The sequence below is a fragment of the Hordeum vulgare genome, chromosome 2H, assembly GCF_904849725.1.
Source record: "Hordeum vulgare subsp. vulgare chromosome 2H, MorexV3_pseudomolecules_assembly, whole genome shotgun sequence".
In the NCBI taxonomy this organism is placed as follows: Eukaryota; Viridiplantae; Streptophyta; class Magnoliopsida; order Poales; family Poaceae; genus Hordeum; species Hordeum vulgare.
The window spans coordinates 306799162-306823732 of record NC_058519.1 but is presented as its reverse complement, the minus strand read 5'-3'; the positions used below and the strand labels follow the sequence as shown (position 1 = coordinate 306823732).

At 51.5% G+C, this 24571-nt stretch overlaps 1 protein-coding gene across 2 annotated transcripts; it reads left to right on the top strand.

Annotated features, from left to right (window-relative positions):
• Positions 1 to 24124, top strand: LOC123426145 (mediator of RNA polymerase II transcription subunit 33A). 2 transcript variants are annotated; one of them, XM_045109919.1, is made up of 12 exons: positions 1 to 459; positions 1333 to 1443; positions 15064 to 15408; positions 16381 to 16691; positions 16795 to 16886; positions 16965 to 17295; positions 17385 to 17595; positions 20807 to 20921; positions 21317 to 21478; positions 21583 to 22255; positions 22405 to 22611; positions 22743 to 24124. In XM_045109919.1, exons 1-12 carry the CDS (start codon positions 167 to 169, stop codon positions 23855 to 23857), a joined length of 3966 nt encoding a protein of 1321 aa, XP_044965854.1. In that variant the 5' UTR covers positions 1 to 166; the 3' UTR covers positions 23858 to 24124. The 2 variants fall into 2 exon arrangements, with proteins under 2 accessions (XP_044965854.1, XP_044965855.1); XM_045109920.1 differs by lacking the exon at positions 21317 to 21478.
• The last annotated feature ends 447 nt before the right edge of the window (positions 24125 to 24571 follow it).

Genomic DNA, 24571 nt, shown 5'->3' with positions numbered 1-24571 from the left:
GGTGGGCGAAGTGGGTACACCAACAAACAAACAACAGGACCAACACATATACTCCTTTTCTTATCATCACCTCGCGCCTACTACGTTGGCGACGGCGAACGAAGCCACCACCCCCGGCGAGAGTAAGCCGCAACCGAGGGCTAGGGTGCGGGGCCCGCCGTTCAATATGGCGTCGTTGTCCTCGCCGTGGGTTGAATGGGCCGGGGAGTACACCAAGGCGGCGCAAGCGGAGGCGCTCCCGCCGAACGAGTGGGCGGCGCGGGTGGCCACAGCGGCGGCGGTCGCGGGGGAAAGAGGGGACGTACAGTTTTCGGCAGGGCTGGCCGAAATGCTGGCGCGCGTGCTCCTCTCTGGGCAAATCAGCAGCGCCGCCCCCACCGCGGCGTGGAAGTACGCCGAGGCTGCCCTCGCCGCGCGCCTCGCGTCACCGGCGCTCCTCCTCGCGATCCTCTCCTCAAGGTACATACAACCTTCCCTTCGGTGCGCGCTGGATGGGAGGGTGGTAGGAGAGGCGAATGCGCTTGTGGTCCCTGCGGGGTATCTGATGGAACCTGCCATTTTTCGAATCGCGACCGGTACAGTGCTAGTTCGGATCTAGGAATTTCTAGACGTGGAAATGGAAGAAAACTTTATTTGCCGTCCTTATTGTAGGCAGGTGATATCGTTCCCCCAAAATGTTACTCCCTCCAATTCGAATTAATTGACCATATATAGGTTGCGTCATTTAATTCGGATCGGAGGGAGTAGATTTTCTTTTTTGCCGTGTGAGAAAAATGCACAATGTACATCTGCGGATGAGTAGAGGCAAATGTATTGTCTTGCCTCTCTAATCAATACTGACTATTCAAGTTCATACTTGCAGAATTATACCAGAAATTAACTTGTGTTTCAGAGTACTTTTTTTTTGCGGAAGTTTTGTGTGCTTAGAGCATGGTTAATGATATAGCCAACTGCTGGCTGTAAGATGTTGCCATATTATCTATAGCCAATACGTACATTCACTCATACAATAAGGTTAGCTATAAGATTAGTATTTTTTCTCATCTTCTCTCTGTCTCTTTCTTCACATTTATTGCATCTGTCTAGAACCCGTATAGAGCTAAGGCTCTTGCATAAGAGCCCACTTCCTTACTTTTTCATGTCTCTTTCCTTCACATAAGCAAAATTGCCATGTAGGCAGGCTTATAGCCTACTATTGTACTTGCTCTTAGATGAAAGGAGCAAATCAAGCACGTGATAATTTCTGCAATTTGCCACCGAATATTGAATGAAAGAAATAGACTGTTTGCAAGTATTATATTGATGGGTTCACTGTGCTCCTCCTCCTTGAAGGGTAATTCCTCAACGGGTTGCAAGGCCAACAGCGTATCGACTTTATTTGGAGCTCTTGCGGAGACATGGATTCAAATTATGTTTTCAGATGAAAGCGGCAAATTCCAACAAGTAACCTTATCCCACAGTCACTGCATGCTATAGTTAGTCAATACAATTTTTTGGTGTTAGTAAGTTTTGAAATTACATGAGAAGCATATGTATGTTTGAGTCTGAAGTACTTACAATTTGAATGTATACCAGTCTTCACCCTTTATGCATTGTATTGTACACATCCAGACCGGGCATATCCTTGAGGATTTGCAAGAATGTGTTCTTTAAACATGTAGGAGGCACGAAATATATAGGGCGCTGGAGGTAAGGCACGAGCTAGGGGTACAAGGGTCATTAGCCCCACCATTCTACGTGCAGGCACGTTGAATATTCCGACATGGATCGTACATTCTGACCATGTCGAACATTGGGTCGGAGATTTTGTCGAGTATTTGACCCGAAGACATAACGTCGATGCCAGGTCGAAGGTTGGGTCAGAGGATGGGTCGGATATTCCGACCCATTGTCCGACCTGGCAGCTTTAGCCAGCCTTACCTCCATGTGTTGCTCCTCGTTCTCCCTTGGGATTCTTTCCTTCTCCATGATAGCTTGGCCTTCATTCTCTTTCCTTCTTCATGATAGCTTGGCCTTCAGTCCACGCTTCTCCATGTTTGATTTCGTCACACCTGATGACATTTAGCATTCCGACTTTAGGTATTAACCATGTCTCTTGAATATAAAGGGATTTCAAAGAGGAGCGAGTTCTCCTCGTATTCAATAGCACGTGCGCAAGCTCTTGTCAAAGGTCCACTTGGAGGCATATTTCAAAAAGGCGCATCGAGACGTGCTTAAGCTGGGTGTCGGTGCACTAAAGTTTGAGCCTTTAGTGCCCCTTACTTGTGCACGGGCGGTTGTAGCCACACTTGCGACAAGGCTTGCCGGGAGGCTGCGGGAGACAAACCCGAAGATGACCATGTCTACAACCCGAAGACCGAAGGTGGAGGCCCCGGCAAGATCCTTGGCGGGGGAGTTATCGAAGCCCCGGCAAGACGTGCTCCCGGCAAGGTCCCAGTCCGTCACCGCTCCAGCGCAGCGACCAACTGTCCCCCTTTTTCCTTGATACGTGTCGATCCTCCAGGGTACGTGTCGAGCGACAATTGGGGGTGAACAACGTCGATGGAACGCATCCCTGTTCCATGTCAGGGACGCCTGAAAAAGCATTTAATGCGTCTGTCTTAAGACGCCAGTAACACTGCACTGTACTACTGTGCACCCCGTGGGTGCCCTGTTCCGCCATTGTTTGTGACCCCTTTGACCTATGAAAGGAGGCCCAAGGCGCAACTTAGAGGGGGATCCAGACTATCGAATCCCTGGGGTTTTAGACGCTCAGTACGTAGATGCCTTGCATGCATAGCGCTCCTGTAGCTCGAACCCTAGAACACAAAATACACACAAAGCAGGAGTAGGGTTTTACGCTTCTCAGCGGCCCGAACCTGGGTAAAAACTCCCCTCGCGCTTGATTGTTGGTTTTGCTCTTGGTGCATTCCTCTTCCCCTGCCGAACCACAAAGGGATCCGCGAGATCCCATAGGTGTCGTGCTTCGTCGCCCCGACATCTTTGGCGCGCTAGGTAGGGGGATCGAGGGTGCGCTAACCTGATCTAGCATCAGTGCGTCAGTTTCTTCATCATCCTCATCGCCATGGCTCCCAAGAGAAGGGGTGCAACGGCGGCTGATCCACCCGCATCCGATATGCCTGCGACTACGCAGGCAGGCGACGGTGCAGGCATGGCCAGAGGAAGCGGAGGTCATGAGCCTCCACGACACTTCGGTGAACAAACCCAAGCTAGCGGCGCTGTTCGTAGCTGCAACAGCGACCTGCGCGCCGGAGTGTCTAAGGACGGAGCCGCGCGACCTACGGGTGGCGTGGCGAACTCCAAGGACGGGCGGGCGCCATTTCAGGCGCCCACGCCGACGCATACACCGCGGCCTTCCCAGGCCGCACGCGACGAGCGGCGTCGCCGAGGAAAATCTCTTGAGCATCCCTCTCAGGATGTGCAGGGCCACCATGCACGTCGAGAGGCTGGTGGAAGCGGCATGCAACCATGGGACCGTGATGGTGCTCCTCCTAACATAGTTAGAAGTAAGAGCACCTCACACCTCACGCCGGCGCGTACGCTAGCGGAAGCACTAGCACGAGCACGAATGCTCCTAGACTATCCTCCTGTAGCGGAAAAGCAGGAGGAATGGAGGGCTATGATTCAGAGCCTCATCGCCCTCGCTAATGGCCAAGAGTTCCAGAAGGCTACAAACATGATGTGCGTTGATGGGGGCGCCTCGTTGCATTCTTCCCACAGCCGGCTTAAAAAGTGGCGTGTGAAGTGATGCAACAGAGCCATCTGTTGATGCCCGCAAGCCACTGAAGTGGTCCCACACACCCATCATCTTTGATGCTGAGGATCACCTTGATCGCACAACTGCGGTCGGGTGTCTGCCGTTGTTGGTTTCACCAACAATCTGCAACCTCAAGGGACAAAGATGTTGGTTGATGGTGGGGCCGACATGAACATGATCTCGCCCGACGTGATCAAGAGGCTACAAATCCCTGACGAGGATCTCGAAGAAACGAGCACGTTTTAAGGGATAAGTCCAGGGAAGATCTAGCCGAAAGGAAAGATTACGCTGCCGGTGACATTTGGCAGCGACCTGAACTACAGGACGGAGAAGGTTGTCTTCGACGTTGCCGAGATCCCATTGGGATATAATGGGATCCTTGGCCGCCCAGCGCTGGCCAAGTTCATGGCGGCATCGTACTATGCATACAACACGTTGAAGATGCCCAGACCGATGAGCGTCATTGTCATCAACTCCGACAAGAAGGATGGGCTCATCTGCACCAACTAGCTCTACCGGGAAGCACTTGCAGCGCTTGCCGCCAAGGCACCCGCTCTTGCCGTTGGAGCTGGAGGGAAGAAGACCGGCAAGAAGACCTCTGGCGCACACTCCAGCAAGCGCACCTCCTCGGAGTGCTGCGCTGCCGTTGACGATGTGCCAGAGAGCTCCAACGCCAGGAGCAAGAAGTCCAAGGCAGCTCCACCAGAGACCAAGAAGGTGCCCGCCAAGGAGGATGGTACGTGAGGAACTTTCACCATAAGTTCCACCCTCGACAGCAAATAGGAAAGCGTGCTCATTGCCCTCTCTCCTAGCCATTTTCGGTCTGGGGGCTCGACATCCTCGGCCCCTTTCCTCGCGCTGCCCGGGGCTTTGAGTACTTGTACGTTGCAGTCGACAAGTTCACAAAGTGGCCAGAAGTGGAGCCAGTGAGGAAGGTGATAGCACAATCAGCCGTCAGGTTCTTCAAGGGACTAGTTTGCCGCTTTAGTGTTCTAAACAGGATCATCACTGACAACGGCACGCAGTTCACGAGCCGCACCTTCATGCAATACGTCCAAGACCTTGGCGGCAAGATCTGTTTTGCTTCCGTTGCTCATCCAAGGAGCAACGGCCAGGCGGAAAGGGCAAATGCTGAAGTGCTGCGAGGCCTCAAGACAAGAACTTTCGACAAGCTGCGCAAGTGCGGAAGACGCTGAATTGATGAGCTGCTGGCGGTTCTTTGGTCACTCAGAACGACACCAAATTGAGCCACCGGCCAGACACCCTTCTCCCTAGTATATGGGGCGGAGGCAGTTCTCCCCACAGAACTCGTATACGGATCACCTCGAGTGCTCGCCTACGATGAGCTTGAGCAAGCGCAGTTGCGGCAAGATGACGCAACGCTCCTTGAGGAAGATCGTCTTCAGGCTGCTGTGCGAGCCGCTCGCTACCAGCAAGCCTTGCGTCGCTACCATAGCTGCAAGGTTCAAGCCCGAAGCCATGAGGAAGGCGACCTTGTTCTTCGGCACGTTCAGTCGGCCAAGAATTCAAACAAGTTGACGCCAAAGTGGAAAGGCCCTTATCGGGTAGTTCGAGTCACTAGGCTTGGCGCAGTCCGCCTGGAGACCGAGGATGGCATTCTGGTGAGCAACTCCTGGAACATCGAGCATCTTCGTAAGTTCTACCCGTAAGGCGCGGTTGCTGGGCTCCCGGCAACCACCTTTTGTACAAGTCTTGTCGGCAAGGCATGTAATCCTTTGTGCAAAGCCAGGCGCAGATCATGTGCGTAGTTCAATAAAGTTTAGTGTTTCACAATTCTTGTCGATTTTCATGTTCATTTATATGCATGTTTGTATGAAGTTTTGTGTTACGCTTATTTCCCAGCAAGTGCTAACGGACCGCCAAGGTTCCATATCCCTATCTCTCTTCTTTCTTTTTCTTAAAGGACAGAAGGTTCCCTCGCATGCAATTTTGCCGGGGGGAGTGATGGTATGGACACCCATAGGCGATCACAGAAAGGAGTACGACAACAGAAAGCTAAGTTGCAAAAACTCTGAATAAATTTTGGACTGTAAAGTTATTTTCCTTGGGCAATTTCGACTTTTATGTGGAAAACCTGCACGCGAAGGAACCTTGTCAAAATCGGTTGCGCCCTTACTTTGTTTCGAGCCCGCTCAACAACCTAAGTGGCTGCACTGATTGCGCCAAGATAACTTGCCGGTAGCTACACCTCCAGCAGGCTGCTAAGCCTCGAAGCGCGCGCGGCAAGGTTGTGCATCGTCAAGTTTGATTGCGCCAAGGTATCTTGCCGGCAGCGGCACCGCCAGCAGGCTGTTAAGGACCCGTTCCTCGAAGCGCTCGCGGCAGGGCTGTGCGCACCGGCAAGTTTCCAATACAGCGTAGGCCATATACCACACAAGAAGAAATCAAGCAAGGGAAATATCATACATTCATTCAAAACATAACAAAATATAATACATTGATAGCCGCCACAGTTCTAACTTAAGGTAAATCTATATGTTACATGAATTGGCAGCGGCAAAACAAAGTGGAGCGGCTACTCCCTACGCTGGCCTTCAATCCTCTTGACCTGGCTCACCTTGTCGACGATAGGCATGACCAGCTCCTCGAGCGCCTTGAGGTCCACGTCCTTCGGCAAGCGCTCAAATACGTTGGTGAGGTTGAGGCCAGGATTCTTGTGCGCCACCTTGGTGAGCACCTTGAGGAGGACGACCCGACAGAGCTTGCGGGACTCGTTGGCCAAACGGGTTGCGTGGCTGGAATGGAGCTGCTCCAAGGCGACAATCAAGCTGTCGAAGAACAGAGTCAACCTGGCACTCTGGGACGTCCCTGCGTCGAGGAGTAGCGGAAGTTGTGCAGGTTCATGGTGGATAGCTGCATCTTGAGCCTTGCCGCGACATCGGCAAGGCGTTCGGTCTAGGTCTGCACACCCATCACATTGTCGTCGTGGGCAGTGGTAGCACCATCGAGCTTGGTCTTCTCGTCCTGGAGGTCTTTGGTCAAGGCCCTCTCGCGATCCTTGCCGCTCTCGAGGGCCTCCTCCAAAGTAGCCAGCTTTAGATCGGCAAGAGAGGCGTTGGCAGCGTCAAGCTGGGTGGTCTTGTTGGCTACGGCAGTTTGCATCTCCGCCAGGCTAAGGAGAGTCTTCTCTCCTTCGGTCCTGAGCGTCGAGATCTCCTTGTAGAAGTCTTCCAGGTCCATCTCCAGCCTTGCCACCTTGCCGGCAAGCTTGTTCCTGGCAGCCTCTGCGGCAGCAGCGGCATCGGTGGCAGCCTTCAGCTTGCCGACGTGGTCTGTGGCCTGAGCCGCGAGGGCTTCCTGATGCTTCCGCTCCAGCTTCTGGGTCCGTTGCGCGGCGAGCCTCTCGACTTCTTCATCCTTGCGGCGAAGCTTGCCGGCGAGCGCCTCCTCGCGGTCGGCAAGGTCCTCTTCCTGGGCATACAGCACGATGCGGAGTTGCGTCAGGCGAGCCTCCTCCGCGGCAACCCGTTTTGAGTCCTCCTCTTGCGCCTGCTCCATATCAGACCGTTTGGTCAGCGCGATGCAGGAGAAGCTCGTTTCGGTCTTCGTTCAACTGAACCCGGTCAGCTTGCAGCTCTTGATGAGCCTCGGCGAACCAGGCCTGTGTCTCCTCGAAGCGCTTCTGGAAGTCCGCCTCCGCTGCGTCGATGATTGCTAACCTGGAGTCCAGCTTCTCCTTCCGGGCACGATGGAGTGCCTGGAGCTGGCTGAAGTTATCACTCATGACTTGGAGGAGCTGTTCCTCCTTAGATCTATTGCTACCGGCCCTTGAGTCGCCAACAATCTTGAGCCCGACAGCGGTGGTGATCTCCCCATCAAAGGTCTCCCCTTCGATGGGCTCCCTGGCACTTATCGCTCCGGCATGCTGACGAATAGATCCTCGCCACCCTCGAGATATCCGCGTGGAGAGGGGGGCTTGGATGTTGACGGGGGATCCTCAGCACCAGCTCCACCGACAGCGGAGGGCTCGGTGGCCGGTGTAGCGCCTGACGCTCCTGCGGCAGGATTGCCGTCAGTACGGTCACCGGGCTCCTTGCTGGCCCTCTCCGCGGCCTCCTCGGCGGCCTCCTCCTGTGCAGCCTTGGCGGCTTCCTCCTGGACAGCCTTGGTGGCCTCGTCAGCGGCAACGCTGTCGGCCTCGCCGGCAGCCTCCTTGGCGATCTCTTCGATGACGGATCGACATCCATGTCTTCCATCAGAGGTAGGTCCGAAAGCCAGAAGAAGAGGGATAAGATGAGGCCAGATAGAAGTTCAAGAAGACAAAAAAGACACAAACAAAATAACAAGCACTCACTGGCAAACGGCTTACCTGCTCTAGGCGGCTGGGAGGTGGTTGTCCCTTCCCCGGCAACGTTGGTTGCCGGTGTAGGGCTGACGACCCCTGAGTTTGCCGGATCATCCTCGATGAGGATGCGTTCGCTGGCGGTAGCCCTTGCCGGAGATCCATCTCTGGTCGGCGTGGTTGATGGAGGTGGCACGTCGGGGGCAGCCTCCGATGGCTCTCCTTGCCGCCGATCTTCCCCTGCAAGCCCGGCGGTGTCAGTGGCAAAGAGAACTATCCCAGCACTCGCCAGTGGTAATGAGTAGAAGACCCACGCTGGGGGCTGCGTCGAGGGCTGAGCTCCGGGCTGATGGAAGTAGCCTCTGGCGCACCCGAGGTGCTTTCCGGGGGCTCGTCGCCCGTCGAGATCTTCGCCTTCTTCGATGACTTCCGCACCAATGGCTCTGGATTCTTGCATAAACAAGCTGGAGCAAGATAAACAAACCAAACAAAGCCGGAGATGCGAAAGTTAAAAGATGCGGCAGGGCTATTACTCTTCTTCTTTCGAGCTGAAGGCAGAGAGGTCGAAGTCGACCTTCGCTACAGTGCTCGCGGGAGGAGGTGGCCCTGCGGCGCTTGGCTGCAGCAGGAGAGGAAGGCCGCTGGACTGCGGCACCGGAGGCGACTTTCCGAAGGACGCGTTTCTTCTTCTGAACTGGGGCCTCCTCACGCGGCTGCTCTTCGGCTGCTTCTTCGGTAGAAGGACCCCCGGCAGCCGCGCCACTGGGCTCCCCGGCAAACTCATCCCGCCCCGCAAGCGCTCCCTCCGGCACCGTCTCGTCTTCGTTGGACTCCCCCACCACGAAGCCAACGCCGCCGGCCTCTGCGGCAAAAGCCGCCTCCTCGACCCTGCTGGCGATGTACGCCACTTCTTCATCAGTGGTGGGACGAAAGAGGTGCGTCTCTTCCCGGATGGCTATCTCCGTCAAGTTGTTGAAGAAGTGTTGTGCTTGCTCTGCATCCGGCTCAGCCCAAGTCTTGTCGAGGCCGTGGGCGTTGCACACCGGCATCATGGCGACGATTGAGCTCACGGCGGAGTTGTTGCACGGAGGAACTATTCCTGCCGGCAGCTTGAACTTCCAGTCAGCCTTGAACAGCTTGTGGCCGAGGCCTGTGTGCTGCATGAACGTCAGATAGCCGTTCAGCCCAGGAGGCAGCCTCATGATGTCTGTCGCGTTCTTGTAGTCCCAAGGCCGTCGTACTTTTTTTTTATTGTGCTTGTTGCGAGTCCAACCACTTTTATATGCTTTAAGCACTGTGTGCGCTCTCATGTATTCTTCGTATCGGTTATCAGGGTACACATGCAAATCCTTTAGAAGCGGGTGATCAAATCCTTCGAGCGTGGAACAATAGATTTGTCGACACCAATGTAATTTGTGCAGAACACACACTCCTCGGCCTGCATGACGCTTCTATCTGGATGGGCCATGTTAGAGCAACTCTAGCAGACCCCGCATAATGCCGGCGCGCAAAACGCGTTTGCAGTTCGCGCAAAACCCCTTTTGCGGGCCGGCGCGGGCTGGCATGGATGCAGACCCCCAAACGGGCCCGTATAAAAGTATATTCGCCGAATATGCTTTTATACGGGTCGGCTTTTGCGGGGTCTGTTCGGACACGGCCGCGTCGCCCCGAAAACAGAAAACGCTCAATTTCTCGCATTTGACATAAGTTCTCATAAATAAGTTCAAATTCAAACAAACATAACACAGTTTTACGTGCAAATAAAAGCCAAGTTCAGTACGACAAATGCAAAAGAGGGTCTTGCATCATCTTGGTCGATCTTCACTCCGCGCTATCGAGTCCATGTTGAAGTTTATCGGCATTGCCACCATATGGAGCAGAGAAGACCATTCTCCTCTTCAAGATCTCTCTCCTTGCCATATCATGCCATGTTTTGGTGAGGTCGTCCATGTCATCGCGGTTCATTGACATGATCTTGTTCTCTTCGGCGAGCAACAAAGATTCTTTGTCGATCAACTTCCACTTCTCGCACTTTTGGAGCAACTCCCAACAATGCTCTAGTTTGAAGAATTTGCCTTCCGAAACTTCCATGTCTTTCTATCTATGTTGGGCAAACTTCCATGCCTTCCGAAACAAAGTGATGTAATCAATTCTCATGATGCAAATATGATTACGCACAACTTGAACAAAGGCAAAACAAACTCACATAGTCGGATTCCACGGTCCCACTTGGAAGTGCATTGCGTACTTGCTCCAAGCAAGCTGCCCAACGGCTGCACATAGGCTTGATATTCTTCCAACGCCCTTCAAGCGACCGAAATGTGCGTGGAGTCCTATTGGGATACTTTGCCATAATGCGGAAGTATTGATCTTCGATCCTTTGCCAATATCTCTTGGCGGTTTGAGAAGTACCCGTGCATACATCAAGAGACACCGCACTCCATGCTTGGATCAAAGCTTGATGTTCCAAGATCGTGTAGTTCTTCGATCTTTGGCTATATTGAACGATTGACAAGTCACGAGCTATTGCAACAAATGGCGAAAACGAAAGGAAATGACCATGACCGAAGACGCATACCTTCCGGCCATTTCGTCAAACACCTCGCTTGCGGGGGGAGCGACACCGTTGAACGACATCGCCGGGGCATCTCTTTCCGGGACGGAGTGAGAGGATGAAGGAGCCAAAATCCTCTTCCTCTTGACGCCCGCAACCTTGGTGACCTTCTCCGCCGCCGGCCGAGATCGCACAACAGCGTTAGCGCCCGGAGCGCGAGCCTTCGCGGCGGGGGCTGTCGGATTTCCGCTTGGCGGCGGGGGCACGCCCGGCACGACCACATTGCCTTGCCGCTTGCGGGCAGGCGCAGCGCTAGCTTGAGCGACGGCGGGGCCAACATGGCCGGCGACGAGATCCGCCCGGGGGGAAGGAGCGTGCGCGACCTCGACGTTGACGGGGGGCAGCAAGGAGGCGTCCATGGCGGCGAGGGACGACCGCGGAGGATGCACCGGAGCATGCGGTGGCGAGGCAATGGGGGCGGCGGGTGGGGGAGGGGAGCGGGAAAGGCTGCGCGGAAATGTCCCTCCCGCCAAATCTTGCTGCGGATAGAGGCTGAGCTCGGGTCGGCCTCCCGGCCCGTGAAACTAGAGGTTGGGGAGGTTGGGGGGGGGGGGTTTGCCGCCCCCCACAAAAATATTTGCGGGCCGTGGCGGGATGCGGGGTCTGATCGGGCAGCTTTTTCCGCCCCGACCCGCACTTTGGCGGTTATTTTGCGGGTCGGGGCGGGATGCGGGGTCTGCTAGAGTTGCTCTTACGAACGTATCCCTTGACGAACCCATTCATCCTTTGGGGAGGGAACAAGTTGTGCAGGTATACCGGCCCGTGATATCATCAACATGGACCAACATATGTACCATAACGTTAAAGAATGCAAAGAATGCAGACAAGATATAGATCTCATGCCACTAGTGAGCGGGACCCAGAAGTTCAACAACCAAGGGGAACCTAAATGATGTAGTGGCGCTTGGTCTAAATGCACGCGCCACTATTGTTCTGCACACTAGTGGTGCGGCCCTTTTCCCAACGCCACTATTAAGTGGCTCCTTGAAGTGGGCCCAATTCATGTTACTGGCGGCGTTGAGTTAAGAGGCTGACAGCACTACTAAGTTAAGTACTAGTGGTGTTCGTTGTTATTAGCGGCGTTGAGTTAAGAGGCTGACAGCACTACTAAGTTAAGTACTAGTGGTGTTTGTTGTTATTAGCGCCACTAGTTACTTTTGACTGGTCATTCCGCTTGAGCTGACATACCGGTGGCGTGGATAGCACACTAGTAAGGCTGCACTAGTGGCGCCAAAAAATACCAGCGACGTGCCGTTTTGGGTTGGCGCCACTAACTAGCTACACTTATAAAGGTTTCTGCACTAGTGGCAAGTACATACAGAGAAGCAAGCACCTTCTCACGACCACACATTTAAGTCATCGTCCTGGCCTCGTCGGTCACAAAGTTCACGGTGGCGTAGAAGCCTTGCTAGCTCGCCAGAGAGCTCGAAGGGGAGAAGAGAATGATCCATTCAAGAAGGTAGCTAGTGATTTACATGCCGATGGGTTGGGGGGGGGGTTATATAGCCTAGGTATCCTTGGCAAAATTTTTCGAGAAAACGCAGAGAGATTCATGCGTTTCTTTGTATTGAAAAGGTAGAGTTTATGTTACAATCCTCATAGGAGATACAATACGGATGATGATTATACGGAGTTAGTGCACGTCCCAGGTCTGGTGGATGATCTCGCGGAGGCCAGCCGCTCCCGCCTTGGTCCAGAGGAACGCCTCGTCTTTGATCCTCGCAACCAGGTCGTTCACCGAGGGTTGGGTGCCCTCGAACACGCAGCTGTTGCGGTGCTTCCAAATCATCCACGGGGTCAGCAGGGCCATGGAGGCGAAGCCTTTGCGCATGGGCTGCGGAATTCTCTGCTTGGCGCTATGCCACCAGGCAAGGAGGGAAGACTCGTGGCTGGGGGGTGTGCACGGCAAGCGAAGCCAAGTGATGACATCTTGCCATACCTGCTTGGAGAAGGGGCAGCGGAGGAGCAAGTGGTCCATCATCTCGGGGTCTTGGCAGCACAAGAGGCAAGGGTCGTGGTGCTGCAGCCCTCGCCGAGCCAAGCGATCTGAGGTCCAACATCGATCTTGGTCAGTGAGCCAATGGAAGAAGCGCACCCGGGGTGGTGCCCAGCTCTTCCATATGAACTTCCAGGAGGCGCGGGGGAGGGATCCCTGGAAGGTAGCCTTGTAGCAAGACTTAGCAGTCTATGATCCACTTCCAGGTGAGCCGGTCGGGCTTGTTGATCAGGATGGTGTGCTCGATGGTAATTCCAGAGGCGGATGTACTGGCCAATCTCGTGGACGCCGAGAGTGCCCTCGATGTTGCGAGCCCAAGCATTTGCATTGAGCCCCTCCGGGACGGTCCGCACCTTCCTTTTGCGCGTGGGGATGCAGGCGTGGAGCTGCGGCGCGATCTTGCCGACGGATCGGCCGTCAATCCAGCGGTCATCCCAGAAAAGGGCTGAGAGGCCGTTTCCTAGGGTCATTGTGGTGCAGGCGAAGAACAGGGCGCGCTCATCCGCCGAGAACTGTAGGTCAAGCCCGCTCCACGCTCTGCATTGGTCGGTGCGGCTGAGCCACAGCCAGCGCAGACGTAGTGCCAGCCCGGCGCGCTCGAGGTACGGGATGCCAAGGCCTCCGAGCTCGATAGGACGGCAGGTCCGACGCCAGTTTACATGGCAGTTGCCCCCATTGGTAGCCTCGCGGCCAGCCCACAAGAAGCCACGCTCAATCTTCTCAAGTTGCTTGATGGTTTTCTTGGGCGGCGCGAAGACGAGCAGTTGGTGAATGGGGACTGCGCAGAGGACGGATTTTACCGTCGCGAGGCGCCCAGCCTTGTTCATGAGCCATGCCTTCCAAGACGGAAGTTGGCCCCGCACCTTGTCCACCAGGGGCTGCAGCTGCGCCGCCGTCGGTCGTCGGATTGTGAGTGGGATTCTCAGGTAGGTGACTGGGAGCTCGGCGATAGGACAACCGAGTAGCTGTACTGCAGCGGTTGCCGCGTCCTCGTCGCAGCGAATAAGGGTCGCCGTGCTCTTGGCGAAATTGACGTGGAGTCCGGAGGCGTGGCAGAAGAGGTGCAATATTCCTTTGACTGCGGTGATCTCGGCCGGCGATGGGTGGCAGAACAGCACGGCATCGTCTGCGAACAGCGAGATCGCCGGCACCGTGCGCCGCGGGTGGAGCTGCTGCAGGATTCCCAGCGAGGTGGCCCGATTGACGAGCCGGCCAAGGACATCGATGGCGAGGACGAAGAGCTGCGGGGACAGAGGGTCGCCCTGCCGGAAGCCACAACGATGCCAAATGGGGGGGGGGGCCGAGTCGCCATTGAGCAGCACCCTAGTGCTTGGTGAAGATAGCAGGATGGCCATCCATGCTCGGAAGCGAACACCATATGAAGCCTTCTTGCTTGGGCCTGGGCCTCTTTTCTTGCCTCTATCTTGCACTTATTCTTTTATGAACTCTTCTTTGACTTGTTGACCACAAAGGCTTGCTTGGATTTCGCAAACCGGGGTCCTTGCTTGCTCTTTTGCTTCGATCTTTGACTTAATTCTTTTATGAGCTGGAGGGTGTGTGGAGGCCCATCAGGGGAGATTCCCTCCACCATATGAAGCCTTCTTGCTTGGGCCTGGGCCTCTTTTCTTGCCTCTATCTTGCACTTATTCTTTTATGAACTCTTCTTCCTTTGACTTGTTGACCACAAAGACTTGCTTGGATTTCGTGAACCGGGGTCCTTGCTTGCTCTTTTGCTTCGATCTTTGACTTAATTCTTTTATGAGCTACGAGATCTTCCTTTGACTTGTTGACCATGAAGACTTGCTTGGATTTTCGCTGACCGTGGTGGCTTACTTGCTCCTTTGACTTTGACTTGTTGACCATGAAGGCTTGCTTGAGACCGGGGGGGGGGGGGGGGTGATTCCCTCTTGCTTGGGCTTGGGCCTCTTTGCTCCTTTGCTTGGACTATTGTTGACCTGTGTTGACTGGCCTTGACTTTTGCTGACCGCCCATGTGGCGTGCCATGTTGGGTAGGGGGTGGGACCTTGAGTACGGTCGGAGCCATTACTACGAACATAATCTATTCTGTTAAATTGGTTAAGTGCCATTTCCTTCAGAATTTGTGCTCCACAAATTTCCTTTGTTATTGTATTCTTCAGTTATTCTTTGTGTTTGTTCAATGTATATTTTTTTTTTCATATTTGTCTATAAGTCTTGTCTGGTGAGCCGTATAGTCTGTTAGCAACTTAGTATTCTATGTTGATGCCTTGCATTTTGCTTGTACCTATATTACTCAATTTATTCCTGTAGCCGTATCATATATCTGTGTGGTAAATAAATCCCGTCTTTAAGGGAAAACAGTTGCTGGGGCGATCTAATGGAAGTTTGGTAATGCTTTCTCCGTTATTTTGCAGGATCAGGCAGTTAATAGATGATAACCTTAACCTCTCCAAGATATTTGGTTTTTCAGCATGTGAACCAGGGGTCTTTATTGTTGAACTTGTCCTTTGCATTTTATGGCAGTTGGTCGATACCGCATTAGACGATGAGAGTCTGTTAGAGTTAACCCCAGAAAAGAAAGCTCAATGGCCAACTAGGCCTCAAGATATTAGTGCATTTGAAGTTTCTTTTCCTGAACAAAAGCCAGAGAAAATTGAGAAATTACAGAGGATGAATAGTGTGATAACTATAGAGCTTATCGGACATCTTCTTCACAATAAAGTAATTACTCGTATTCTCTCATTGGCACGCGAAAACATGTATGGCTTTTGAACTTTACGTGCTCTTTTACTGAGTTATTTCAGCTTTTTTTCCCTATCACCAAGAGACTGTAACCTTTTTTTTCTTGGTTTGAGTGATCAATTGAAAACCACTTTCGTTCCAATTAATAACTTGGCTATCTTAAATGCATCTGCAATCCAAATAGTTAATTCTATGGGTCTGAAGCTCTCAAGTGAAGTTTCTGCATACCTTTTTTTCTTTTTGTAAGAAACTGTAAGGGAAATCCCAGCAGTGTGAATAGGAACCTAAACACACATCTATTTGAACTTAAAACCTAGGTGGTGGATTTGTAAATCCATTATCCTAACCAAGTGGGCTAGATTCACCTTTTAAACCAGCACAACATTATGCAATAGACTGCTAAAATATAAAAGTATCCATGGGATGGCTGTTATTTTTTTCTTCCAATATTGCCATCCTAACATGAGGTAATGCTCTAGAATCATTGGGATTCTATGCATCAGCAACTTTGGCTGTACCTTCAGTAACGGCGAAGAGTCTGGCGTAAACAGTATGCGTGCATGCGAACATTTAGTATTGCATTTGGAGCTGATTTTTCAGACTTCAGAATAACATTTATTGTTTCAGTTGGAGTTGTTCAGATGTTTAGAATTAGTCTGTAGAATAAGCTAAAGGTGGATCATTATCCCTATGCACGCGGTGCATGTAGCTCCTGCTTGCGCAGGGTCCGGAGAAGGGTCCGACCACTCTGGATCTATAGAACGCAGCAATTTCCCTACATTTCTGCAAGAGGCTGTTTCCAGGGCTCGAACCCGTGACCTCATGGTCACAAGGCAGCAGCTTTACCGCTGCGCCAAGGCTCACCTTCTGTAGAAGCATTCATTGTTTATGTAAATTGTTCTTACTTACGCAAAACAACCAGTCAAACCTACTGTTTCTTGCAATAGTATTGTGTTACATATCACAGTTAACAAAAAGATAATGTTCAGGCAAACTCAGTGGGGATTATTCACTTATCGGTTACAATTGCTTGTGGCAAACTCATCCACCTTACAAGCTTCGACGATGTCCTTGCAAGCATTTCAGCAGTTGATTCTAGATGACCACAATGTCCATGGCGAAAATAAACATAGTTTGCACAAAAAATTCCACCCCATGGTGGCTTCTAATCCTCTATCTTCTCCAAATGGACATTGCCTTGGTGGTAGTTATTCCGCACTATGGATTCCTATTGATATGTATCTTGAGGATTGCCTTGATGGCTCAATTGCTGCCACAAATTCCATTGAGATTTTAAGTGGTAAATACATTAAATTATGAAATCCTTGGTTGTATTGAATCGTAATTTTCTTCCCATACTTTTCTTTTCACTGCTACTTTTACAATTTAATAGAGGTTTGCAGGTTTGGTCAAGGCACTTCAAGCAGTCAATAGATCCAGCTGGCATGATGCATTCATGGCCCTTTGGATAGCATCAGTTCGCCTTGTACAAAGGGTGAGTCTTCACTCTTCATTTTGTTTAATCATTAAACAACCTTTCATATTCTAATGTTCGATCTTGTAAAGCAAACAGGAACGAGAACCGATTGAAGGTCCTGTGCCTCACCTTGAAACACGACTATGCATGCTTTTGTCTATTGCAACACTTGCAGTTGCTGACATAATTGAGGAAGCAGATTCACGTCGTGGTGAAACTGACCTCAGCAGTCACTGGAAACAAAAAACAGCAAGTGATGATCTGCGTAAGGAATTGATGTTAAGCTTACAGGCTCTTGGCGATTACGAGAGTCTGCTTGTTCCTCCTCCATGTATCATCTCGGCAGCTAATCAGGCTGCTTCAAAAGCTGCAATGCTTGTTTCAGGAATTAACAGTAGCAGCGGCTACATGGAAAGTATCAATGAAAGTATGCTAAATTATTCTACTTGGTTACTCTTTTTTTATTCAAATACATATATTTTAAGTAATTGACAAACTTATTTTAATTTTGATCAGCTGGAAACATGAGGCACTTGATTGTGGAGTCATGTATCTCAAGAAACTTATTGGATACGTCAGCTTACTATTGGCCTGGTTATATTAATGGTCATGTCAACTCCATGTCTCATGCAATTCCTAGCCAACTTGCTGGGTGGGCGGCCTTCATGAAGGGTACACCATTAACTCAGTCACTGGTTAGGGTGCTGGTCTCAAGTCCTGCTTCAAGGTGTGCACTTCTTCTCAAAGGAAAAGAAACGAACATAATGTTTCATGCATTTGGAATTGGCATCTTCCACAAGAGATGTCACCAATCTTCTATATCCAAATAGCTAGCCCCCACTAACCTATTTCTGTCCACATGCAAGCATGCCACTTTGGCATGCAACATGCATGGGAAAAGGCCCACCTCAAACATGCAACCATGCATAGAAAAGCCCCACCTCAACATGCAAACATGCATCAGAATTTCCATTCTATTGTGTAATTTATATTTAATAACTATTTTCAACTATACAATAATCAAACACAGTAAATCATATGTACTATTAGTTTTAATTATCATATTATTATCTAAATATTCATGTTCCATACAACTAAAACTCACTAAAATATATTGCAAAACATTCCCTCAACAATATGCTGGGCATCATGTAGTTACATTAAAAAGAAAGCTAATTTTAACAACTCAGGATCATCATTTATGTGTTGTCCAATACAATTTATTTTTCTTCTTCGAGATAAGCAGTTAGCCAGTTTTAACAACAGTATGACGTTTTTTTTTTTCGAGAAAACGCAAAGACTCTACGTTTCGTTCCATTGAAAAGGGAGATAGTTTAGCATTACATGCCTCCGAGGAGGAGGCTCACCGGGAAAAAAGAAAAAACAGGAACTAGTGAACGTCCCAGGTTAGCGGCAAGACCACCCCAAGGCCAGCTGCCCCAGCCCTAACCCAAAGGGATGCCTCCTCTCTGATCCTAGTCGTTAGCAGGGCAATGGAAGGCTGCTCGCCGTCGAACACACAAGAGTTGCGGTGCTTCCAGAGCATCCATGCTGTCAGGTGAGTGATCGTGGCCAGCCCCTTGCGCATGGGCTTTGGCGTCTCCAGCTTGGCGTGCGTCCACCGGTCGTTCAGCGTGGCCTCTTGGTCTAGCGGCCGGCATGTCAGCCGTAGCCAGGAGAGCGTCTCATGCCAAACCTGTCACGAGAAGGGGTAGGTGACGAGCAGGTGGCGCATCGTCTCAGGCTCCTGGTCACACAAGACGCAGCGCGGGTGGTGTTGCAGGCCGCGGCGGCGCAATCTGTCCGCTGTCCAGCACCTGTCCAGACTAACGAGCCAGAGGAAGAATTTCACGCGTGGCGGGGCCCAACTCCTCCATGTCAGTTGCCATGAGTCGCAGCTAGCGGAGCCGTGGAAGGTTGCCAGGTAGGCCAGGTAGGCGCTGTGCGCAGAGTAAGAGCCGCTCGAGGTCCACCTCCAGATAAGCTGGTCTGGCTGGTCGTTGAGGGCAGCGCCTTCTGTTTCAAGCCACAACAGCAGGTATTGACTGATTTCATGGATGCCCATGTCTCCGTGAATGTCTCGAGTCCATGCATAGTTCAGGAGGCCCTCCGCAATGGTGCGCTGCTTGCGCCGGTGCTTGGGGATGCAAGCATAAAGTTGGGGCGCGATCTCCCGGACGGAGCGGCCATTGATCCAGCGGTCCTCCCAAAACTTGCCCGTTCTGCCGTCTCCCACGGCGAGCGAGGTGGAGGCGAAGAACAGGGCGTGCTCCTCCTTGGAGAACTGGAGGTCAAGGCCGTGCCAAGCGCGACCCTCGTCAGTGCGGCTGAACCAGAGCCACCGCAGCCGTAGGGCGAGCCCAGCACGCTCCATGGACGCCAAGGCCGCCAAGGGGAAGGGGCCGGCAGATACGACGCCAGTTGACGTGGCAGCTGCCGCCGTTAGCGGCGGCGCGACCCTTCCATAGGAATCCTCTCTCGATTTTCTCAATGAGCCTGATCGTCTTTTTCGGAGGGGCGAAGATGAGGATTTGGTGGATGGGGATGGCGTAGAGCACGGACTTGACAAGTGCTAGGCGGCCTGCTTTGTTCATGAGCCTGGACTTCCAGTTGGGGAGCATGCCGCCAACCGTGTCGACCAGGGGCTGCAGCTGGGCGCTGTGAGCCGTCGAATGGTGAGGGGGATCCCAAGGTACGTGAGCGGCAAGTCCGTGATCTTGCACCCAAGGAGCTCCGAGATCAGCGCAGTGTCACCCGGAGGGCAGTTGAGCATGGTGGCTGAGCTCTTGCTGTAGTTGACATGGAGGCCCGTGGCTCGCCCAAAAAGCTCCAGAATCGCCTTGATCGCGGCGAGGTCGCTCGGGGAGGGGTGGCAAAACAGTACCACGTCGTTCGTGTAGAGCGAGATGACCGGGATGGGGCGGCGTGGGTGCAGGTGCTCCAGGATGCCCAGGGACGCAGCCCGCCGAAAGAGGCGTCCCAGCGTGTCCACGGTTTGGACGAACAGTTGGGGCGACAAAGGGTCGCCCTGCCGCAGCCCTCGGCGGTGCCAAATGGGGGGCCCCGGCTCGCCGTTGATCAGCACCCGCGAGCAAGCGGACGACAGCAAGATGGCCAGCCAGTCCAGGAATCTGCTCCCGAAGCCATGCTGACGGAGCACCTCGAACAGGAAGGGCCATGAGATGGTGTCGAAAGCGCGCGCGAGGTCGAGTTTGAGCAAGACCCGGGGCGCGCGCAGCTGGTGCAGGAGGCGCATCGATTGCCGGACGAGAACGAAATTGTCGTGAAGGGAACGACCGGCGATGAAGGTGTTCTGGTTCTTGCTGATCAGCCTGTCCAGGTTCGGTGCTAAGCGCAGGGAGAGCGTCTTGGCAAACACCTTGGCGATTAGGTGGATGAGGCTGATGGGTCGGAAGTCGTCGATGGCTTGGGCATCCGAGCGCTCGGGGAGGAGGGAAACCATGGCCTGGTTGAGGCGGTGAAATCCTCTGCCCCTCAGCTGGTACAGCTGGTGGAAGACAGCGATGACGTCGTGCTTAATGGTGCCCCAGCAGGCACGGAGAAACTCCGCGGTGAAGCCATCCGGTCCCGGCGCGCAAGGCGCCGGCATGCAACAGTATGACGTATGGTTTCATTATTTGGATGTACCATGCTACTAGCTGCTCTTTATGTTGTCTCTGTGTTGCTGTAAATTGTATTGCTATGTATGATCAAATCATGTCATTTAGTTGATACTGTTACATTGTTTATAAAGAGGGTAAGGCGACTTAAGGCCCCTAAGCGCCTGAAGCAACCAACTGCCTTGCCGCTTAAGGGCCTAAAACGGCATAAATGCAAGGCGCCTAAGCGTCCAAGGCGGGATGCCTTATAAACAATGACTCATAAACTGTTCCTGTTAATAATAAATTACTGAATGAAGCTCATAAACTTGATGGAAGCTTAGCAGAGCTGGAAAAGTTATTTGAAGTTGCAGTCAACGGATCAGATGACGACAAGGTCTCTGCTGCTACTGTTCTCTGTGGAGCAACCTTGTTACGAGGTTGGAATTTTCAGGTTAGTAATTGTGCACTTCCCATAATTGTTGAAGTGTATATGTGGATTGCCCAACTCTTTCCATCAGTTCGGACTTTTGGTTGGGTTGGCTAGTGCATGAAGCTTAACATGGTATCGCAGTTTATCTAAAAAATTGCCCCCCCCCCTCCCTTTGTCCACGTATAGGCCTCTTGAGCCATACCTTTGAGTCTATCCACGAGCGTCACACGTGAGAGGGGGTTTTGAAGTGTATATGTGGATTGCCTAGCCCTTTCCATCAGTTCGGACTTTTGGTTGCGTTGGCTAGTGCATGAAGCTTAACAAATATGACTTGTCGGTCCTAGTCATGATGACTAGCTTCCTAAACCTATGGTTGTTTTAACTTATGAATTTTCTGACACTGTGATATCTTGTAGGAGCATACAGTTCGCTTAGTCGTTAAACTGCTCTCACATTCTGATCCTGCTGATTATGCTGGTAGAGAGAGCCAGTTAATAAAGCATGGTCCAATGCTTAATGTTATTCTAACTGGAATATCACCCGTAGACTATGCTCCAATCTTCTCATTCCATGGTCTGGTATGATCAATACGACAACTTGCCATGACTTCGATGCTTCCAGCTGCCAGTTTATGTTTAGTTTTTTATTGTGAAATAATATTTGTGCTCCAAACAATCAATAGGTTCCAGAACTGGCTACTGTGCTCATGGCGATATGTGAAGTTTATGGGTGCCTTTCCCCAAGTGTTTCATGGACGCTAGGAGCAGGGGAGGAAATATCTGCTCACACGGTCTTCTCAAATGCGTTCATTCTTCTGTTAAGACTATGGAAGTTTAATCATCCACCGCTTGAATATTGCATAATGGGAGATGGTGCTCCAGTTGGTTCACAACTAACTCCTGAGTATCTTCTGTTATTGAGAAACTCCCAGGTTCTTACTGCCAGCAGTTCATCCAAAAGTAGAAGCAGCCAGAAGCAATTACCTGTTACTTCAAGTCGTTCTTCTCAGAATCCTATTTTTATGGATTCTTTTCCGAAGTTGAAATTGTGGTACCGGCAGCACCAAGCTTGTCTGGCCTCGACTCTCTCTGGACTTGCTCATGGAACACCTGTACATAACATTGTAGACAGCCTTCTCAACTTGATGTTCACAAAGGCCAACAAAGGAAGTACATCTATTGGTTCTGTATCTGGGAGTAGCAGCATAAGTAACTCCTCTGGTCCTGGTGGCGACGATTCACATCTTTGGCCTCAGTTGCCCGCTTGGGAAATACTAGAAGCTGTTCCATTTGTGGTTGATGCTGCTCTAACTGCTTGCTCCCATGGAAGACTATTTCCACGTGAACTGGCTACAGGTTTGTTGTTTTCAATTAAGGTCAACAACTTTCTCAATCAGGTTTGAGAAATGAGAGTGATAAGTTGAGCTTCAGTATTCAATCATCACTATTTATTATGGCCTATGGGATCATCTCAGTTTATGAATGCTACCTTTTTTCATTTTCAGGTCTCAAAGATCTAGCTGATTTTCTGCCTGCATCTACTGCAACAATCGTAAGCTACTTTTCAGCTGAAGTGACACGTGGTGTTTGGAAACCTGCATTCATGAATGGAACAGATTGGCCTAGCCCGGCTGCCAATTTATCCATGGTTGAAGAGCATATCAAGAAAATTGTAGCCGCCACTGGCATTGATGTTCCAAGACTTGCAACAGGTTATTATTTCTGTCAGTTCAAGTGAATTCTTGCATTTATGCCGTACTAGGAGTGTTCCTGCCATGCATCGTGCTACATGCTACATGTAAGTTTTCAGAGAGTATTAATCTGGTTTTGTATCACTTCATAGGAGGAACTACTTTGGGTAGACTTCCATTGCCACTGGCTGCTTTTGTGAGCCTCACCATCACATACAAGCTTGACAAGGCATCCGAACGTTTCCTTAACCTAGCTGGTCCAGCTTTAGAGAACCTTGCTGCTAGCTGCCCTTGGCCAAGCATGGCAATTGTCGCAGCACTGTGGACTCAAAAGGTCAAGCGATGGAGTGATTTTCTCGTCTTTTCAGCATCACGCACGGTCTTCTACCATAACAATGATGCAGTTGTCCAGCTCCTCCGAAGCTGCTTCACTTCTATTCTTGGCATGTCGTCAACATCATTATGCTGTTGTGGAGGTGTTGCTAGCCTTCTGGGTCACGGATTTGGCTCTCATTGCTCCGGTGGTCTCTCACCAGTTGCACCAGGAATTCTCTACCTCCGGATATTCCGGTGCATCAAGGACTGCTCTATACTTGCAGAAGATATACTTTCCCTGCTGATGCTTTCGGTGAAAGACATAGCTGAGACAACAGTGTCCAGGCATGGATCGGACAAGCTAAAGAGGACCAAGTATGCAATGGGACATGGACAGATCTCTCTTGCTACTGCAATGACACAAGTTAAGGTAGCGGCATCACTTGGAGCGACACTCGTGTGGTTATCAGGAGGTACCACCCTTGTCCAGTCTCTGTTTCAAGAGATATTGCCCTCTTGGTTCCTTTCTGTGCAGGATCTGGACCGAGGAGGAGACAGTGGAGGAATGGTATACAGGTTGGGTGGACATGCACTTGCCTACTTTGCAGTGTACGCTGGGATGTTCGCTTGGGGCATTGACCCGACAGCAGTGTCCCGCCGTCGAGAGAGGGTTATGGGGTTGCACCTGGAGTTCCTAGCAAGCGCATTGGACGGAAAGATCTCTCTAGGCTGCAACATGTTCCTGTGGCGTGCCTACGTTTCGGGCTTCCTGGAGCTGGTAGTGGACCGCGTCCACTGCTTGTTGCATGAGGTCGACCTCAAGGTGCTCAAGAAGCTTAGCATTGGGCTCCGGCAGTGGAAAGAGAAGGAGCTTGCGGTGGCCATCCTTTGTAGGGGTGGGCCGGAGGCAATGGGTGTCGCCGCAGAGTTGATACTGGATAGCGAGTGGTGACCGACTCTGGAGTTGCTGGTATATTCTTCGTTATCGATGTTGCTGACTGTACATAACCAGACGACGAGCGTGTGTATGCTTGGTTTCTGTGGAATACTGTTAGGTGTTCTACTCTCCCTAATACCCCAATAACATCTGCTAACCGCCATCTCTATATGTGAATGGTGGAAGTAACTGCTCTACAAGATTTAACCCATTTAGGCCTTGTACAATGCTAGATGCTTAGAGAGGTACTTAGAGAAATAAACGAGGATGTTTGCAACTGTATGTATACGAGGATGTTTGCAACTGTATGCCCAATTTTTCCTCTATGCAAGGATCCAGCATATCAATCCTCACCGGCGAAGGAAGAGACCTTGTGTTTCGCCCAAAGAGTTGTTGCTGAGTCTGATTACTGTCGATCGGGAGCTTCGATGCTATCGGCGCGGGTGATACTCGGGGACAAAGGCGGCAAGCCGCGGTGGCGCAACCCGGCACCACCACCAGAGCACGAGTATGTCACAGCTCGTCAAAACCGCAACATTCTCAGATTTGAGTCCAGTGTTCTGATCTGGGCTAGCAATTGGGACCGATCCATTCTCTGCTCCGTTCCTCTCTTGATTGATTTTACAAATTTTGTCTTCATAGGAGCTGCGTGAAACGAAGCTGGTACTGCGCATAAACATGAGAATGGTTTGATAGTTGAACCATACTCGAACCATATCCACTATACCC

What these genes read in the sequence shown, in the direction of transcription:
- LOC123426145 (XM_045109919.1), top strand. Translation starts at nt 167, where the DNA reads ATGGCGTCGTTGTCCTCGCCGTGGGTTGAATGGGCCGGGGAGTACACC. An exon ending in TCATTGGCACGCGAAAACAT is followed by an intron (nt 15,409 to 16,380) that starts GTATGGCTTTTG and finishes GATAATGTTCAG; the next exon opens with GCAAACTCAGTGGGGATTAT. An exon ending in TACGAGGTTGGAATTTTCAG is followed by an intron (nt 20,922 to 21,316) that starts GTTAGTAATTGT and finishes GATATCTTGTAG; the next exon opens with GAGCATACAGTTCGCTTAGT.